Source organism: Micromys minutus (genome assembly GCF_963924665.1).
Source record: "Micromys minutus genome assembly, chromosome: 10".
NCBI lineage: Eukaryota > Metazoa > Chordata > Mammalia > Rodentia > Muridae > Micromys > Micromys minutus.
This window is the reverse complement of record NC_137979.1, coordinates 26,384,934-26,399,533: the sequence shown is the minus strand read 5'-3', so window position 1 is coordinate 26,399,533 and position 14,600 is coordinate 26,384,934. Positions and strand designations below refer to the sequence as shown.

Here is a 14,600-nt window from a genome sequence, read left to right as displayed (position 1 = left end):
TTAATTCACAGACACAGAGGACCTCAAAGAAGATAGTAACAACACTTCCTATTGCAGAGATTTTTGGATATTCCTCTGTTCTGTGGGGGCAGGAACACATGTCATGATGTGTATGAAGGTCAGAGGACAGCTCGTATAGAAGGCACTGGTTCTCTCCTTCTACCACATGGGTCCTAACCACATAACTCAGGCCCTCGTGTTCCGTTCTGCAGCATATATAATAAAATTGAATGTAAAGAGACAATTAGCATGGCCCCTGCACAAGGTGACACGAAAATTTGTAAAGTGTGGCATATTTTTTTTAAGTTGGGCAGTGTTGGCACACAACTTTAATCTAAGCACTCAGGAGGCAGAGGCAGGTGGATCTCTGAGTTCAAGTCAAGCCTGGTCTACGGAGTGAGTTCCAGGACACCCAGGCCTATGTGGAGAAACCCTGTCTCAAAAAACAAAAACCAAACCAAACCAAACCAAAATAATTTAGGTCTTCAGGCTTAGAGGCAAGCACCTTTACTAGCCAAGCCATTTTTCTGGCCCAGTTTTGGATATTTTTGTAGCAGTGGCTCAAAGAGCCAAAGAAGGCAGAAAGCACACTTGTTGGGCCCTGCTAATTAAGGTCAAAGTCTATCATTGTCTCGATAGCCTTCTGAAGCTTGGCTCAAAATGGGAGACTTCCTTTACCAGCAGGGCTTCTTCTCTGACTTTGTCTGGGAAGCCTATATCCTCTGCCATACATAGCCTTGGTGAAATTACAGCCACTCCCCCAACACCTTAAAAACCTGTTCAGCAAGCAACTACGATTCCTGGAATGCCTTCCCACACTGACTAATCTCAGTACTTTAGCTTTTAGCCAATGACCTTTGCCCATCCTGGATATTCTTATTCTCTTTCCTAAAACTATACAACTCTTGAAAGAGCTGTAACACTAAGAAGGTCCTTGGAGAAGGCCTCTCCCCATCCCCTCTTGCCCCAGCATTCACTCCCAGCTGGACCAGGATGCTGCACAATTCCACTCACTCTGGACTGCACTTCATCCTTCCAGCCCAGGGTACAGCAGCATCTGGACATCCTTAGAGGGAAAAGTGTTAAGATGCAGAACCACAGACACTGACTTGAAATGTGATTCGATAGGACCATGGGCCACATAAATGCTAGTTTTCAAATCCCATTGCTTTAAGATGAGGAAAAGATCCATGTCACAAAGAATACCTACATATTTTGTAAATTGGCAGCTGAATTAAGATCATACAAAAAAGGATATCAAAACCTGGACAATGTAATGTGAAAAGTCTGGGATTTGAACTCAGGGCCTCTGGAAGAGCAGTAAGTGCTCTTAACCGTTGAGCCATTGCTCCAGCCCCAATGTAAAAAGTCTAAAGAGTAAGCTTCTTTTTTTTTTTTAAAGTTTTATTTGTTTTTTTTTTTTTTTTTTTTTTTAAGATTTATTTATTTACTATATATAAGTACACTGTTGCTGTCTTCAGACACACCAGAAGAGGGCATCAGATCTCATTACAGATGGTTGTGAGCCACCATGTGGTTGCTGGGATTTGAACTCAGGACCTCCGGAAGAGCAGTCAGTGCTCTTGACCACTGAGCCATCTCTCCAGCCCAAGAGTAAGCTTCTATAGTTAGGCAAACGGTAATAACCTCAATAAATCCTAGGTTTAGGTAGCATCTACCTTCCTCCCTTTCAGCATTAATTAACCAGAAGAGGCGATAGAGAGATGGTCCAGCAATTAAGGATACTTACTGCTCTTCCAGAGGATCTCAGTTTGCTTCCTAGCACTCAGACAGCACTTTATCAGTGTCTGGAGCTCTAGCGCCAGGGGATCTGATGTTCTCTTCTGGCCGAAAAGGGCACCAGACATACATGTGGTCCACAGATATACATGCAGGCAAAACACTCAAACATAAGATAAATATTTTTTGTTTGTTTGAGACAGGGTCTGTCTATGTTATCCTGGCTGGTACGGAGCTTGCTAAATAGACCAGGCTGACCTCCAATTCACAAAGATCCTCCTGCCTCTTTGTCTCAGGTGTTGAGATTAAAGGAGTGTGCCACCACAATGTGGGGGTGGGGGACAAAAAAACAAAACAACCTCCCCCAAAACACAACAAGAAGAAAACCTTCAGAAGAATGTTTTTTCTTTGTGCATGTCTGTGGGCTCAGGCGTGTGCTTGCCAATGGAGGAGGGCCATTCTCCACTATACACAGTAAGCCAGGGTTGCTCCATTCAACACACAACTCAGCTATCTGTCTAGCCTGGCTAGCTAGGGATCCTGTCTGCCTCCACTGTCCTGATATCACAGGCAGGCCACCATTAGCTCAGCATTTGCCAGGGTGCTAGGGATCTGAATTCCAATCTGCATGCTCACACAGCAAGTGCGATGCCCACAGAGCCATCTTCCCAGGCCCTCAAAAGCATTTGTTGATAAATAAAAACTACTTAATAAGAATACTAGAAATGATTGGGGAGATGGCTCAGGAAGTAAAAGTACTTGCTCCCAAGCCTACCAACCTGAGTTTGATCTCCAAGACACACACGGTAGAGGAGAACTGACCATGGACTCATATTAGAGTGTGAATACCACACACAAAATAGATAAAAGTTTAAAATGCTCTAGCTTTTACATTTTAATTAATTTCTCATTGTTATTATTATTGTTCTTGTTATATATATTTATTTGAAACAGGATCTCACTATATAGACCAGGTTAGATTTAGAGATCTGCCTGCTTTTGCCTCTTGAGTGCTGGAATTAAAGACATGTTCCTTTAACTGGCTCTGGCTCAAATTTTTAAGAGACTAACCTCAAACTTGCTGTATAGCTAAAGCGGTCTTGAACTCCTAATCATCCTGCCTCCACCTCTCAAACTCTGGGATCACAGCAGTATGCTCAAAGCTTCTTAATAACATAACAATGTATAAGACACCTGTGCTTTCCTTTCAGGTCACTGATTTGTTTGATGAGTCTTCCTTTATAGTTTTTTTCACCCTAAACATTAGCTCTCACAATACCAATAATATAAGTAAAACCTAGATTTCTGACTTACCTGTGTGGCATATGGAAGTTATCGCCTGGGCATTACACTGCAGTTGTAGCATGTGTCGCAGCATGGCTACTCCCCAAATAGTCAAATCCGCACACAGCCCTGGAGTCACTGCTCTCAGCTTGGGGGACTTGAAGCCTGTGGTTTGGGCCTGCAAGCTGGCGGCTTTGAGCTGTCTGCACAGTGCGGAGACACTAATGGCACAGATGAATCTGTGTTCTGGGCTATGTTTTTCAGTATGGGGCAAAAGGCTGAAGACAGCATTATAATTACTTTCATACTTCCCATTGACATTACAACCAGGAATTGGGGGTTCACCTATTTTGCTGTTCCCTTCACTCTCCCCCTGATTTGTGTAATCAAATGTTTTGACCAGATTCTTGTTTTCAGGTAAACAGGTATCTCTGCTGCCAGTCTTGTCACTAAGCATCCTTACAACTCTGTCAACATCTTCAAATCTGGCTAAAAGAGTCATCCTCAGGGCAACATGGCAGAAGACCCCAAGTGTGAGGAGCAGCCCCCCTAGAGAACACTCTGTGCTATGGTAGTGGTCCCATGCTTGCTGCATGCATTCCTGGCTGCAATACTTGGCATAGCTGCAGCCACCACAGGGTACAGTGGCCAAAGTGTGCTTCAGACATCGGTGACAGTAGAGGTCTCCACTGGTAACTCTGGTATCCCACTTGTTCTCTAGGCAATGACGCAGTGGTGGCATTTCTCCTGGGTTAAGGACGCTTACAAAAGCATCTTCCTTCACCAGGAGTTCTCCTGGGAGAATGTCTTTTGTGGCAACTAGATGGCGGCCTTTCAAAGGGTCTGTGCATAAGCCGACAGAGAGGGATGCCCCAGAAATCTGTTTATTCTCTTCCCCCAGAGCCATATCCTCAAAGGCTTTGGTGAGAGCTGCAGGGAACGATTCTGGGAGAGTCTCCTTTTCTTGGATCTTCATTTTCAGATGCTGGACATTCCTCTGCAAAATCTGATGAGAGGAAAGCACCAGGGTTGGCTTGGCAGTGAGGCAGCTTTCGAGATCACTGATGGTCTGTCTTGCCTCCTGGAGTCTCCCCAGGTTCACCAGGCATTCTGTCTTACGTACCATCATCTTGGGCTGCAGTCTTTCAGGATACCCATGCATACCTGCTCTCACTATGTCTTTAAGGCATGCCTGAAAACAAAAGGAGATTCCAGGATGACCCTTGGTCTCTATTCTTCACTATGTACTGAAGACGGAAAACCACGGGCATGTAAAGGATCATGAGAAATGGGCAACTTCAGCCGAGAGCTTAGGCCTTAAATTACATCCTGTGTTCTGCTTTGTGATCTTTCCTTTTTCTCTTTTCCTTCTTCCTTCTCTCTCATTCATTTCCTTCCATACCCCCTTCCCCTCCTTATGCTGTGGATGGACCTCAGCTCCTGTGTGACCTTTTAATTGAGTGACAATAATACTTGGTTATAATATTATGTCTGATTTTTTAATTAAGCAGCTCTGCCTTTTTGTTTTTGAGATAAAGTTTTGCCATATAGCTTTGGGGCTTGAAACTCTGTATATATAGATCAGGCTGCCCCGAACCCTTGCTTTGCCTCCCAAGTGCTGAGATTAAAGATTAAGTTTGTCTCACCATGACCAGCACAATAGTTCCATTTTTTAAGAGGAAAAAAGTCTTAGAAAAGTAAAAAGGTAGATTTTGCTGGGCTTGATGACACATGCATTTAATCCTAGCACTTGGGAGGCAGAGGCTATCAGTTCTCTTTGAGTATGAGGCTAGCCTGGTTTATATATATTGAGTTCCAGGACAACCAGAACCACATAGTGAGATTCAGTCTCGGGGGGCGGGGGGGGGGGGGGAGAAAAAAAATTCACTGAGTGTGAATCTTATGCAGGTAAGTTAGGTTTTTCAGTGTCTTTGTTTCTCATCTGAAAAAGAGATGACTTATCAACAGGTCATTTTAGGATGAGATAAATTATATATCTAAAGCAATGAAAGGATCTCCTGGATATGTTCAATAAATAGTCATTGTTATTAGAAGTAAAACACATGATCAATATAGAAAGTGATGAAGGGATGAATTCTTCCTAAGTTTTTCTCCACTGTCCTTAGGAGTCTAAATCCTTAGGCCCTACACTCAGATTCTTGGATCTGTTTTTCATTATTTAGAGAATACTTTGTTAGTTTCTGTAATCAAAGCCATGTAGATAAGACTGAATGTTTAATGTAGTACATTACCTCTGTATAAATAGAAAAATGAAGTTTAATGTGTCTAGACTAATATGGCTGTTAATTTCTGTACAGTGCCAATTTAAAATGATAAATTGAGATACTTTTTTTTCCAGGGTTGGCAGTGCTGCTAAGGCATACCACAAAATTGATATACATACAGTCAAATATTAGCAGTGTGCTATACATCAGCAGCTTCTCTAGGTTCTGTGGCCGTCTGAACAAAATCAGAGGCATTCTGCACACTCCATTTTTAAAAAAAGGGGGGAAAAGATCCAGATTATTGGATTTTTTTGTTGTTGTTGTTTTTCAGGTTTTAGTAGTAGCTCTGACTGTCCAATACTGACTATGTAGCCCAGGTTAGCCACAAACACACAGCATGCCTCAGCCTTCTACATGTTAGAATTACAGTTGTACATCACCACGCCCAGATTACCCTTGTTTTCCTATTTAATTTGCATGGCAGAGGGTGTGAGCATTCAACTATTCCAACAGTCCTTAACTTTAGTGTGTAAGCAATTTCCGTGAAATGCATACATGTGGAATATTTTAGAGCCTGTCCTTAGACACCTCTATTACACAAGTCAGACAGCTCATAGGTATCTTCCTAAAACAGATCTGATTTGTTGGAGATGGAATTTCTCTGTATAGCCCTGGACTCTTTTTGTAGACCAGGCAGGCCTCAAACAGACAGAGATCCATCTGCCTCTGCCTCCTGAGAGCTGGGATTAAATACGTGCACTAGTGCCTGGCCATAGATATAAATTTTCATTTCCTGACTTAAAAATCCACAAACATAATGCTCCACAGCTGTTGCAGCAGTTAGGGGATGAGAAGAAAGCCACTTACAGTAAGCTCCCTCACTGGTGCTCCTGGGTGGGGCTGGGCACCTTTTACTTCCACACTGCCCGTGATTACTTCAGAAGAGCTGTATCATCAGAAGGATAATCTCAAGCATGGCTTACTTATTTATTATCTTCTTCCACAATGTTATTTTATGTGTATGTGTTCTGTCTGCATGTATGTCTGTGCTTTCTGTCCATAGAGGCCAGACCAGGATGCCAGACCCCTTAGAAATGAAGTTACAGCTGCCATGTTGGGGCTGGGAGTAAAACCCAGCCACTGGAAGAGCCATCAAGCCAACTTTCCAGTCTTTGTGCCCTGCTTATTTTGAAGAAACAAATGAATAAGGTAATATCTGGATACACTTGGAATCTAAAATGCCATTAGCAGCACATCTGGCTGATATGGACATTGAGGAGAGCTGGCCTATTGGATCCAGTCTATGCCCTGTGGACAATGCCACTGCTTTTTTTCTTGTCAATTAACATTATTCTTTGTGGTCAACTATGAGAGGTGACATGAGTCAGATAGCAGAATGGGGCTGGGTGGATATCAGTGCTTCCAGGCTAACTAATTTCAATGTGTGCAGAACAGAGGAGGAGCTCATTTTCCACTGAAGCCACAGGCAAGACACCAGCTACTTCAATACTCACTTCATACTGACCCAGATGGAAGAGAGCTGCAGAGCGATTGGCATAACACAGTGAAATGTCCTCGGTGTTAGGCTCTGAATAAGACACTCCCTGAAAAACAACGAGCTGGTCACCGGAATCAATGGGACTCGGCATCTCAGATAATGAGGGATCTAATACTAAAGACTGAATAGAATTGGGGAAAGATGCTGAACCTTCTGTTTTACCTACTTCTGTTAGCAAACTTCTGAAGATCAATGAGGAAATAAAGACCCAACACTGAATACAGCAGTATCAGACACAGCTTCTGCCATCTCTGCCAGTTCACCTGGGCTCACCTTGAACTCATGATCCTGCTGCCTCAATTTCCCAAGTAGCTGGATTACAGGCCTTTGCCACCAAGACCAGTGTAAATGGGTCAAATTCTTAATATAACAAATGAAAGTGTAATAACTCTGGAAGAAACTATGAAGAGTCAAAAGTAATGCTGGAGGAATTTCTTTCTAACTCCAATAAAGAAACCAGATACTGTTGGGTGTGGTAGCACATGCCTTAATCCCAGCACTTGGGAGGTGGAGGAAGGAAGATCAGAAGTTCAAAGCCAGCTTCTGCTATAAAGTTTAGGCTATCTTTGGACACATGGAACCAGTCATAAAAAACAAAAACAAAAAATAAAGAAAAAAAAAGAGTAAGAAAAAGTAAAACCAACCAACTAAACAAACCCACAAAAACAAACCTCCAGAGATCATAAAAGGATAATAAACTTGAGTCTATAAGGGGATTTCTGTGTGTTCTAGGCTAACTGAAATACTTTTTTTCACCCATCAATTTGGTAAAGAAAAATAAAACCTAGAACAGATGACTTGACCAAGGAGTGGGGTAATGAACATTCTCATGATGTTGCTAGTGGAAGGACACAGTAGTCTGAGAACTAGCAATACAATGTAGCAAGACAGCAAATGTTTTGCAGTAGGCACTAGGTTTAGAAGCCAGAGCTTCATGCTTGCTAGATAAACATTTTTAACACTGATCTATGTCCTCAATTCTTAAAATTTAATATAAGTATTATATTATTTATATTATTACAAATAAACACTATATTATTTATTTAGTTTTGCTCTGCATCACTCTCAAAGGCTTGAAAATATTCTCTTTGACCCAGCACTTTGCTCTTCTACTAATTCATCCCGAACAAAAGTCAGTTGTGCATAAATATTTATACAGAAAGATACTTATTATAGCATCATAATGACAAATAATATGCCAATATTAGATCTTAACTTAAGTACATTTCTTCTCTGTAATAGAACACAGAGTTAGCTATGGGAAATTACTTGGAGCAAAAAATTTAATACTGTGAGAAAATGGGTAGAATAAATCGTTGAAGGGAAAGAGTAGGTTACAAAACAGTAAGTGCAGCCATTATCCCAATTTTGTAAAAGAAAAACACATTCTCACAGAAAAAACTCTGGCTGGCCGGATAGAAGCAGAAATGTTAACAGTACTTATCACTGGTTATGACTTTTTTTTTACTCTTTATACTTCTCTATATTTTCCAAAGTAACATTTATTACTTTTACAGACAAAACAACAAGCATTACTTTAAAAAAGAAAGAAAATAGCAGCTCTCTATAAAATTGCAAAGTACCATAATCACCAAAATACCAGCTTCACGGAATAGGAAGTGTATGTCCGTCTCCAGCCACAGCAAGATTTCATCTCTTTTCTTCTTGAGACAAAGTCTTGTGTATCCCAGGCTGATGTCAAACTCATTCTAGAGCTCATTGTAAAAGATTTATTTTTAAAAATACGTGTGTGTGTTAATGTGGGTGCCTGTGGAGGCCAGAGGAGAGCTTTGGATTCCCTGCAGTAGGGAAACCCACTGCCTGCCATGGTCTCTGCAAGGGCAAGTGCTCTCGAGCCCCAAGCATCTCTGCAGCCCCTCCTTTCTAATCTTTACCTGTTTTTATTGACAGGGATAATGTTTAGACTATAAAGGCATAAGACTGAATCCAAATACTTTCTTACACCATTACAAAGAAGGGCTTTTGTTAGCAGAGTGGATGTTGGAGCTTTGATATTTTTAAGAAAGTTAAGTCTAAGGGTTGAATATTGATTTTTAAAGATGCAGGACATGTACAACATTCTCAACCCCATAGCTGGGAACAAAAACCTTGGGCAACATGCTTGCCAGGTAAGTAATATAGCTTGGAGCTACACCTCACTTTTACCTCCTCACATTTCTTTCTCCCCTCCTAAAGAGGGTCTTATATAGCCCATGCTAGTCTCAAACCTGTTACACAGCTAAGACTGGCTAGCCTTCAACTCCTGATCTTCTTCCCTTCCTGAAACTTGAATCATAGGAGTGTGCCAACTTATTAAGCTCTCACTCCATTCTTTTAATATATAAAATCACAGATCAAGAATTTGACATATTCTTGCTTTAAGCTCTGAAAGAGCAATAGAAAGAATTTTCTTAGGGTTCCATGGAAATAAGTCAGTAAGAGTAACACAGTGTTAAAGCCTCAGTTCTGCTTCAAACTCTAGCTTGGTGGGGCTGAAGAGATGAAACAGCAGTTAAGAATATTGGCGGTTCTTCCAGAGGACATGGGTTCGATTCCCAGAACCCATACACAATCTGTAACTCTAGTACCAGCGGATATGATGCCCTCCTCTGGGCTCCTTGGGCACCAAGCATACATGCGGTGCACATACAAGTAGATGAAAACTCATACATATAAATAATAATTAAAACATATGGTTTGTCGTGGTTATTGTAAAGTATCTACTGATTGTTATTAATAATAATAAAGTAATATATTAACATATGACCAAGAAAATATAGTTTGACTAGGCTATGGCAAATCTACTAATTTTCTTTCTTTTTTTAAAGCAATATTTAAGTCATTCTGGTTGTTTACTTTATTGAGACAGAGTCTCACTACATATCCCTGGCCAGTCTGGAACTTGTTATGTAGACCAGGATGGCCTTGAACTCAGAGATTCACCCGTCTCTGCCTCCTGAGTGCTGGAACTAAAGGCAAGTACCACCATGCTCAGCCAAAGTCATTCTAGTTTTAAGTTAGAAAGGTGGCTAGCTAAATATCTAGCTATTCACTAAGTTAGGACTGTCAAGCTAAAATTTTCATCAGTTCTTCAAATAGTGCACAATTCAGTGAGAATACCTGGCAAAGGACCAGTAAGCTTGTTGCTGCTATGGGTCTGAAGGAAGAGCAAAGAATCTTGCCAAAATTCAGGAAAACTATCTTTTGTTTGTGAATATAATCAACAATGGAATTCTACTATATTTTCCCCAAATCCAATCAGACCTATAAACAAAAAGAAACAAAAATAAAACAACAAACAACCCAACCACCAACCAAAGCAGTTGACTGGCTATGAGCTGCACTTTGACTCTATCTTCCGTCTTGTTCAGCTGCTGGGTCGGGCGCACGTTACCTTAGAGTACAGCACTGCAGCACCTGTATACTCCTTTTCGTGGAATTTTTTGTTTCCTTCTTCTCTGTAGAAAAGGGGAGCATGAGAGTCCTTTTCCACAGAGTAACTACCAGAAAGTTGCTTCAAAAACATCTCATCTTCAGGTCTTTTCGAAGAAAGAAGGAAACAAACAAAAAGGAGAAATCTGTTATTTCAAGGAAGACTCTGGAGTCACTCACTGTACTTGAAATGTCAACAAGTGGCTGAGATCGCGGTGCACACAGGGCTCTGTGCACCATGTGATCCAACAGGAGAATCCACCCTGATCTCAGAGTCACAGGACAGGGAGACCCATTCAGAGCAGAGAGTGCTAATGTCTGACTCTATCTCAAACTTTGTGGCCAATAAATCATCGCTTAGATCACACATCCCAGTGAAGCTTGGGTGTAGAAAATGATAAAATACACAGAATCTTTGGCCCAAGGAGTGCTCTCCAGTTTACACTATGTTGAAAATACTGAGGAGGGCCAAGGGGCTAGCTGAGCAGTTAACTGCATATACTGGAATTCTAGTTGTAAGCTAGCAAAGTAGTTCAGAAGACCTGAGTTCACTTGGTGCTTACCCCAGATGGCTCACAACCATCCAAAGGCATCTTACATCTCTGACTTCTATGCGTACCTGCACTTATGTGAACATATCCACATACAGAAACATATGCGTAATTAAAAACAATAAAATAAATTGCGAAGAGACCTATATAATCCCAGTCATCAAGAGACCGAAACAATAGATTACCACTAGTTGTACGGTAACCTGAGCAAGACAGTAAGTTTATTCCAAACATATGAGCACACCACACACACACACACACACACACACACACACACACACACCATCCCATACCACACCACATGAAGGATGTTAAAAGTGTGTGTATGGGAGAAGGTGGAAAGATGGCTTAGCAGATAAGAACACTCTTCTGTTAAGACTGCTCTTCCAGAGGTCCTAAGTTCAATTCCCAGCAATAACATGGTGGCTCACAACCACCTGTAATGGGGTCTGATGCCCTCTTCTGGTGTATCTGAAGATAGCTACAGTGTACTCACATACATAAAATAAATAAAATCTTTAAAAAAAAGTTTGTGTATGTGTGTGTGTGTGTGTGTGTGTGGAGAACTAGTGGCTCAGCTCACAAAGACACTTGTTACCAAACTTGTGACCTGAATTTGATCCTGGCATCCCGATGATGGTTGAGTTGAAGAGAACTTCTACAAGATGCCTTCTGATTTTTAAATCAATGTGTACACACATAACTACAAAAAATAAAATAATAATAATAATAATCACTTGCTGAGTGTGGTGGTGCATGCCTTTGATCCCAGAATGTGGGAGGCAAAAGCAGGGGAATCTCTGTGAGTTTGAGGCCACTTTGGTCTACATAGTAAATTTCATTAATAGCCAGAGAAACACAGTGATATCTTGTCTCACAGTAAGTAGATAAATAATAACTGAGGGCTGGAGAGATAGCTCAATGTTTCAGTTCCCAGCACCAACACAGAAGCTTACCATCAGCTATATCTCTAGTTCCAAGGGATCCAATACCCCTTTTCTGGTTTCCACAGGCACCAGGCATATACAGAGAGCATACATACCTGTAGGCAAAACACTCATACACATAAAATAAAAATTTAAAATGAAGTACAATAAAACCTTTTTTAGTTTGAAATAACTAGGTTTACTCACAAACACAGCATAGGAATTCCTGTGTAACCCCTGCAGACTGGATAAGGATTAACACCCAGCCCTGTCCGTTTTATGACTCGCTGGCCTCTGGGATCCACGCAGAGATTGTTGGCAATTTACAAGGCATGTGCTACTACTCCCAGCTTCAGTTATTTTCTTGACATGTCTTTATACCTAACACAGGCAGGCCTCAAACCTAAACCCTCCTTCCTCGGCCTCCTAAATGCTGGTAAAAGGTTTCATTTATTTTTTATTTTTTATGTGCATGTATGTGCATGTGTGTATAAGGTTCCATGGAGATTAGAAGAGGATGTTGGATTTCCTGGAGCTGGAGTTACATGTGTTTGTGATCCAACTGATGTGGGTGCTGGGAAGCGAGCTCAAGTCTCACAGAAGAGCAGCAAAAGCTGGGTGGCAGTGGTGACACTTGCCTTTAGTCCCAGAATTTGGGAAGCAGAGACAGAAAGTTTTGTGAGTTCAAGGCCAGCATGTTCTACAACGAAAATCTATACAGAGATACCCTGTCTCAAGCCACCCCCAATCGCCTCCCCCCTCCCAAAAAAAGAAAGAACAGCAAAGCCTCTTGGCCATTGAGACTCTCTTCAGTCCCACAAATGGTTTATTTAGTTGAATTTGATCTTATATATAAATAAAAACTACACATATTTATAATATCAAATGTATTTTCTTCTTCTTTTTTTTATTTTAGATTTATTTATCTTATTTATATGAGTTCACTGTAGCTGTCTTCAGACGAACCAGAAGAGGGCATCAGATCCCATTACAGATGGTTGTGAGCCACCATGTGGTTGGTGGAAATTGAACTTAGGACCGCTGCAGTCAGTTAGTGCTCTTAACCACTGAGCCATTTCTCCAGCTCAGAATTTATTTTCAAATGAGAAGAAATTATATTGCATAACCTATATTATATTTTTATCATAATGCCAAAGTATTATATGAATAATAAAAGTAAGAACAAAAAAAGACAAGATACTAAGTGTGGTGGCATACAACTTTAATTCCAACACTCAGGAGGCAGAGAGGCAGAAGCAGGTAGATTTCTGTGACTCTGAGGCCAGTCTGGTGTATAAAAGAATTTCAAGCCAGGCATTTTTTTTTTTGTTTTGTTTTTGGTAGTGGTAGATAAGTACATAAAATAAATTTAATAATGAAAGTATACATTTTTGTTTTGTTTGCAACAGGATTTCTGTATAGCCTTGGCTGGTTTGGATCTCACTATGTAGAGAAAGGTGGCTTCAATCTCAGAGAGAATCTCCTGCCTCTGCCTCCCAAGTATTAGAACAAATATCATTCCTTATCACTGTGGCTGAGAGTATAAATTTTAATGTGTGCTGCTGAAATGAGCATGAAAGTATACATTTTAAGAATAACTTATTTATTTTAGGTGCATTGGTATTTGAGGGTGTCAGATTCCTAGGAATTTGAGTTGCAGACATTTGTGAGCTACCATGTAGTTGCTGGGAATTGAACTCAGGACCTATTGAAGAGCAGCCAGTGCTCTTAACCACTGAGCCATCTCTCCAGCCCCTGAAAGTATAAAATTTAATGTGAAGCTCCACAGCTTCCATCCTAAATGCCTAGTGTAGCTGTATAGAAGTTTACTGAGTTGTATAGACCTTGGGTCTGGTTAATTTTTGTGTATGTACTGGCTGGTTTTGTGTCAACTTGACACAAGCTGGAGTTATCAGAGAAAGGAGACTCAATTGAGAGAAAGGAGCCTCAGTTGAGGAAATGCCTCCATGAGATCCCGCTGTAAGGCATTTTCTCAATAGTGATCAAGCGGGGAGGGCCCAGCCCACTGTGGGTGGTGCCATCCCTGGGCTGGTAGACCTGGGTTCTATAAGGAAGCAAGCTGAGCAAGCCAGGGGAAGTAACATCCCTCTATGAAGCTCTGCATCAGCTCCTGTTTCCTGACCTGCTTGAGTCCAGTCCTGACTTCCTTTGGTGATGAACAGCAATGTGGAAGTGTAAGCTGAATAAACCCTTTCCTCCCCAACTTGCTTCTTGGTCATAATGTTTGTGCAGGAATGGAAACCCTGACTAAGATAGTGTATGATGTTTTTATTTATTTGTAAGGTATATTAAAATAAAATTTATAAAATTATTATTTAGGGGAATTGTTTTAAAACAGGGTTTCTCTGTGTAGCCCTGACTGTCCTATAACTTACTCTGTAGACCAAAGTAGTCTTAAACTCAATGATCTCCCTGCCTCTGCCTCCCAAGTACTAGGATCAAAGGTGTGCACCACCACCTTTGACTACACTGCTGTCTTTTTTTTAAATTTATTTATTTTGTGCGTGCACATGTGTGATATATGCCTTGGCACGCATGTGGATGTCAGAGGACAACTTTCAGGAGTTAGTTTTCTCCTCCCACTGTGGGCTCTAGGGATCAAGCTCAAACTGTTAGATTTACATGGCAAGTGCCTTTACCCACAGAGCCATTCTGCTGGCCCTATTATAGGTTCCATATATATAAAGGAATCATAAAACTATTGTGGGTGAGTAGATAGAAATCCTGAATTAATGTGTTCTGTTGACATGGCTGGACTTCAGGTCCATGGGAATTGGCAAAGCCTTCCTCTGGTCCTGTGAGAATGCTGATAGTGTTTAAAAACTAGAAACTACAGCTTTCTCCTCTGGGATGACTATAACCC

At 41.1% G+C, this 14,600-nt stretch overlaps 1 protein-coding gene across 3 annotated transcripts in view; it reads right to left on the bottom strand.

The window, feature by feature from the left end:
- The window catches only part of SMYD4 (SET and MYND domain containing 4), a 192,892-nt gene that overhangs the window by 10,801 nt on the left and 167,491 nt on the right, over positions 1 to 14,600 (bottom strand). For all 3 annotated transcript variants that reach the window (XM_080922740.1, XM_080922739.1, XM_080922741.1), the window contains exons 3-5: positions 10,202 to 10,346; positions 6,764 to 6,853; positions 3,055 to 4,216 (exon numbers count right to left, since the gene is read on the bottom strand). In XM_080922740.1, coding sequence (XP_080778866.1) covers positions 3,055 to 4,216; positions 6,764 to 6,853; positions 10,202 to 10,346 — 1,397 coding nt within the window. The remainder of the gene's footprint in view (positions 1 to 3,054; positions 4,217 to 6,763; positions 6,854 to 10,201; positions 10,347 to 14,600) is intronic.